The sequence below is a fragment of the Chionomys nivalis genome, chromosome 18 (genome assembly GCF_950005125.1).
Source record: "Chionomys nivalis chromosome 18, mChiNiv1.1, whole genome shotgun sequence".
NCBI lineage: Eukaryota > Metazoa > Chordata > Mammalia > Rodentia > Cricetidae > Chionomys > Chionomys nivalis.
Window position 1 is genome coordinate 6,168,810 of NC_080103.1, and position 6,000 is coordinate 6,174,809.

The window sequence follows — 6,000 nt, forward strand, 5'->3', positions numbered from 1 at the left end:
ACCAGATGTATAATTGGGTAAAAGTATCCTTTCCCCGTAGTCTCTGAAGGTCCTCAGAAAAGATGAAATCACACACACAGCTGCCAGCAATTGCTGGCAGGATGGCTCTGTTCAGAATAAGCTCTCTATGACAGCACCTCAGAGAGCTGAGTAAATATTTATCATCTCCAGGATCTCTGGAACTCATTCTTCTCGTACTGAAACTACCTGACAACAGCAGTGGATGCCATGGGGAAGGGAGGGAAGCCTTCCAGCTTCTCAGTATACACCTGAAGCAGGAGGCAGGAGTTAGAGATACACGCACCCCATTTCCCTCTCCTGGGCCTGGTGAGAGGAGACACTCTGCTAAGCGTACAGTGCACGGCTCCCTTATAGAAGGTGAATAGCCTAGAAACACTCATTCTGCTGTCTTCAGGAAAGGAAAATGTGATCCCACCTGTACAATTTCTAAGAACCCACATCAACAAGAAGGGACTGACCATGCTGGGCTCCTAGTACAGTCAGCCTTTGCTACTGGCGTACACAGAGAGGACAGACTCTGGTACTCTCCCAGCGACCTAGGACAAATACCCTACGGAGTCCAAGGAATGACCTGTATTCTACAGTCTAGGATATGTGAAATGATGATTTAAGGGAGAAAAAAATTTAAAATGACTCAAAGGTCAGCCCTTGGAGATTTCTCAGAGAGGCTGAGTTATCTCTCAGAGTAAACATGGTGGGGACACACCTCTATTTTGCCAAACATAATTCTGAGACCTATCTTAAAGATATTCTGATATCTCTGGGCCACAGCTCCTGCTCTTGGCCTGCCTTCCCTGGCAAAGGAAGAGCCAGGACTGGGAAGCCTCATGAGACCAGGAACTACACGTCCTGAACTCCTCCAACCTCTGCCACTATTTTTATCTCACTCCCTCCCCAAACTAAGATGGGGATGGGAAAGAAGACTTCAGTCTTCAAAGGGAGGAACAGGGCCAAAGAGAAGAAAGGATACAGCAAACACTCCCCAGGAGAGAAGAGTTACAGTCCTGCCCAGGATGGTCTTGAGTGCGTCCCACTGCAGACTGTGAGTGGCCTTTGCTAATCATGCCCAACTATGCCCAGGCCTTCACCACCCTCATCTATTTTTTCAGGACTTGTGGCGTGATACTTTGTCTTTGGATGATAAACTTCTAGGTGGCACACCTTACGTCCTCCTCCCATTTTCTTATCAGACTCAGAACACTTTAAACACAAAGTCAAAAAGCTGACCCACTTTCCTGGGCCACTGGTAGGCCTACAATGGAAAATAACCAAGTCAGAATGAGCAGAGGTCAGTTGGTCAACAGAAGGTGTTGATAACTTCTGTGTGCAAACATCTGTGGGGAGGCACAGAGGAAGAAGAGGCCAGCAAGCCTGGCCCTCAGACACGACGGCCTAGCAGGGATAACAGAACCACACCCATGGGGGGGGGGGGTGTTAGTGTAGCAGACTTGCTGGAAACTAAAGACGCAAAGGACAAAGGGCAAAGAAAATGTGCACGGGGTAGCCTGAGACATACTGGAGGCATCCACACCATAAGAGATCAGAAAGGAGAAAACAAACCCTCCCATTTCTCCCTAGGAAGCTAAAAGTTCGTTCTCAGAACAAACATAAAGGCTTCCTTGCTCGTGATCTCCCCCAGTCAGATCACCTACTGCCCAGAAAAGGAAGCTGTACATGCGTCCTGTAGGAGTCAGGATGGGAATCAACAGACTCTCATCCAACCTTGCTCTGGTGGAGGGATCCACGGTGGTCAGTCACCTACTGACTTCTCCCTCCTAAAGCTCCAGCGCTAACACACCATGCTCAACACTTGACAGTCAAACTGGTGATAAGTTCCAGACCTACCCAGGCGGTGGTGGCGCACGCCTTTAATCACAGCACTTGGGAGGCAGAGGCAGGCGGATCTCTGTGAGTTCGAGACCAGCCTGGTCTACAAGAGCTAGTTCCAGGACAGGCTCCAAAACCACAGAGAAACCCTGTCTCGAAAAACCAAAAAAAAAAAAAAAAAAAAAAAAAAAAAAAAATACAGGGCTGGGGAGAGGCTCAGCAGATAAAGAGGCTTGCTGTGTGAGCCTGGAAAGCTGAATTCAATCCTGTAAACAAGTCTGTGAACAAGTGGGGAAAGAGAACCAACTCCGTAAAGATATCCTCTGAGCTGTGCGCACATTTCAGCATGCACACTCCCCACACACCACACTCCCCACACACATCATACACACTTTCCCCACACACATCATACACACTTCCCCCCACACACATCATACACTCTTCCCCCCACACACAATACACACACACATCATACACACTTCCACACACACACATCATACACACTTCCACACACACACATCATACACACTTCCGCACACACACATCATACACACTTCCACACACACACAAAATACACACACACATCAAACACACTTCCACACACACACAATACACACACACATCATACATACTTCCACACACACACAATACACACACACATCATACACACTTCCACACACAGATCATACACACTTCCCCACACACACCATACACACACACATCATACACTTTCCCCACACACATCATACGCACACTTTCCCCACACACACATCATACACACTTACCCACACACACATCATACACACTTCCCCCCCCACACAATACACACACATCATACACACTTCCCCCCACACACATCATACACACTTCCACACACATCATACGCACTTTCCACACATACATCATACACACTTTCCCCACACACATCATACACACTTCCACACACAGATCATACACACTTCCCCACACACACCATACACACACACATCATACACACTTTCCCTACATACATCATACGCACACTTTCCCCACACACACCATACACACACACATCATACACACTTTCCCCACACACACCATACGCACACTTTCCCCACACTTTCTCTCACATACATCATACGCCTCTTTGGATTGTTGGAATTACATACCTGTGCATGGCTTAGAAATAATGTTTACATTACTAGTTATCCCTATCTTAGTTGATTAAAAAAGATAGCAACTTTTCTCCAAATGCACATAGAATTATACAGTGAATCTGCTGGTGGATAAGCAACAAAGTCGCTATAAGGCCACTTTGAATCGAGTTCACCTCTCTTTTTGAGACAGAGTCTGTCTATGGTCGTTCTGGCCATCCTAAAGCTTGCTATGTAGACCAGGCTGGACTCAAACCCAGAGATCCACCTGCCTCTGCCTCAAGTGCTGGGCCACAAAGCTTGTGACCTAACATAGTTTCTTTTCTTCTGTCTTATATTTCTAGAGCCAAGTTCTTGTTAATGATGCCCCGGCTAGCCTAGAACTCACCACACACACACACACCCTAGCTCTCTCTCTGGCACACACACATCCTCTCTCTCTCTCTCTCTCTCTCTCTCTCTCTCTCTCTCTCTCACACACACACACACACACACACACACACACACACAAAATCTTCCTGACTCAGTCCTCCCAGAGCTAGGGGTACAGCTGGCGATCTAACGTTATTTAACTCTGAGTTTAACCTGTGACTCCAGCATCTGGTTAAGGAATCCACCACAGCCAGGGAAACAGCCGAGTCCGTGAAGAGCCAGGGCCTGTTTGTTGGTTTCCTCCCCATCCCTAGACACTGAAATGAATGCATTAGGCTTTGCACAGTTCAGCGATCACGCCTCAGCTCTGTAACACATCCTAAGTCTTCCTGTGTGTGTAGGAGGAGGGGATCGCTGGACCACCTCTTGCTAGTCAAGGACAGGGTGAGAAGTGAGGGAAAGGAGGAGGAACAAGACTCCTCACTCATGTCCTTGCTCTCTCCATTTTTTTTTTTTTTTTTTTTTTTTTTGATTTTTTCGAGACAGGGTTTCTCTGTGGTTTTGGAGCCTGTCCTGGAACTAGCTCTTGTAGACCAGGCTGGTCTCGAACTCACAGAGATCCGCCTGCCTCTGCCTCCCGAGTGCTGGGATTAAAGGCGTGCGCCACCACCGCCCGGCAGCTCTCTCCATTTTTTGTGTTTACTCTCTGGTTCTGAAGAAAGCAGTCCTATATCCTGGCTCACCCCTCTACTACGGCTGACTGTAGCAAACTAGACACTACTTACTCACTCTAAATGCCTGGTTAAAACCACTGCCCACTGTATCCACACACAGTCAATGATGCCACCTAAGAAGAGGGGCCAAGTCTGTAGGAAGTTGCCAATCCTCACACCTGCCTGTAAACACGTATATACTTTTCAACTTAACACACTCAAATAGGGTGGATATTCTAGATGACTATTAGTGTGTATATGGGAAGGAATGAAAGTAAGTTTGGTAAATATGTATGCTACATCCCTTCTGTAACCAACGCCCCTCACACATTTTCATAATAGCGGCAGCTGTTACTAGGGCAACCTGTCCAGGAAATTGACCCACACTTTTCCTCCAGAAGCAGGAAGCCAGAGCAATGTTTCTGCCTTGGAAAAAACTTGAAGGCCTCTTCTCCCCACCCCCACCCCATATCCGCTCCAGCATCCCTCAACCCAATTCCTTAGCTCCCTTCCCCACCCCCCACACATACCTCCTCTAACTCATCCTTGGCATCCAAACTGGTTGAAAGTAGCAGCCTCCCCCCTCCTGGGGCTCCTGCTCCCGCTCCTCCTCCTCCACCTCCCGCTGCTCCTGATGCAGCAGCTGCTACGGTCCCCTTTCCCTTCTGTAACTCCATGGCTGCAGCCAGGAGACCGGAAGAGGTTAAGGGAGTGGACGGGTGTTAAGTCCTAGAAATGGAGAACTCTGGCTTGCCAAGGACAAGGAGCAAGAGGAACAAGTGGGAAGGAGGCCACAGGCCCGGCTTTCCGCACTCTTGCCTCCTGTCCTGCGGAGGGGGAAGGCGCGGGTTCTCTAGATGCTCTCTCTGGAGAGGCCGTGCTGGGGCAAAGCCTTAGCGCAGAGGCACGGTAGACTTAAGAGTCTGTAACCTGCAGGAGGTGGGCAAGGCTGCCACCCTTGCAGAAGTGGACCGGGAACCCTCTGGCTTCTTATCCTGAAAGGAGGGGAAACCCTAAGTTTCTGCCTCTCGAGGTGTGGAAAGGAGTCCTGGCCCTGAAGTGGGGGTGGGAAACCTTCCTGGCGGGGGTGGGAAACGCGGTTCCTTGGGATCCGGCCCCTAGCGGGTGCGGATGCAGCAGGAGCGCTATGGAAGGACCAGCTTCTCCCCACACCACACAGAGGCGGCCATGGTGGAAGGGCGGGGGAGGCTGAGAGCGCCCGAGCGGGCAGAGTCGTCGCCGGCGCCGGAAGTGAGCAGTCGCGGTCCCGGGCGTCCGCCAATCGCGGCTTCCGCGGTGGCGCCAGGTCTCTAAGGAGTAAGCCGCCGACGACAGACTGGCCTTTTCCCGGGCTGCCAATTGTAGGGAGAAGAACTGAGCCTGGTCTGATGGGCAACAAGTGTGCCCTATCGCATCCTTCCTCCGCATCAGGAGGCGGGACGGGAGGTACGGAGTAGGTGCGAGCGCTGGGCGATCCGGAAAAAGCCGGGTTGCGCCTGCGCGCGCCAGCGCGCATGCGCACGTCTCCCCCGCGCCCCACTCCCTACAGGTGTTCGGACGTTGTCCTTGGGTAGTCTTGGAGACTGCTCCCCTGAAAGTTTCAGCGGGGGCAGGAGCGGCGGAGCCCCAATACTTAGCAAACGCCCTCAGGGGCTGAGGCTACTTCCTGAACTGCGAGTGCCACACGCTGCCAAGTGTGCAATTATCAGTAAGACTTTTTGAAAATACAACAAAAAAAGTGCGTTGATCCACTAGTGCGAACCAATAATTAGCAGCGCCAGCACTAACTTTACACAGTTTACCAAATGATGGGCTCTTTTCATCCTTTGAGACCCTGCGACTGGCAAATATCACTTCAGTCTGGTAGTTACACATACAACCCATTGGGAATGTTATAGTTATGATCATCGTAGAGTTTGACTACGTGAGTCCAT

The 6,000-nt window shown here is 50.2% G+C and overlaps 1 protein-coding gene across 1 annotated transcript in view; it reads right to left on the reverse strand.

The window, feature by feature from the left end:
- Ints3 (integrator complex subunit 3) overlaps positions 1 to 5,409 on the reverse strand; it is a 41,604-nt gene extending 36,195 nt beyond the window's left edge. Inside the window, exon 1 of the mRNA XM_057793186.1 lies at positions 4,597 to 5,409. Coding sequence (XP_057649169.1) covers positions 4,597 to 4,743 — 147 coding nt within the window. The 5' untranslated portion in view covers positions 4,744 to 5,409. The remainder of the gene's footprint in view (positions 1 to 4,596) is intronic.
- Between the last annotated feature and the right edge of the window lie 591 nt (positions 5,410 to 6,000).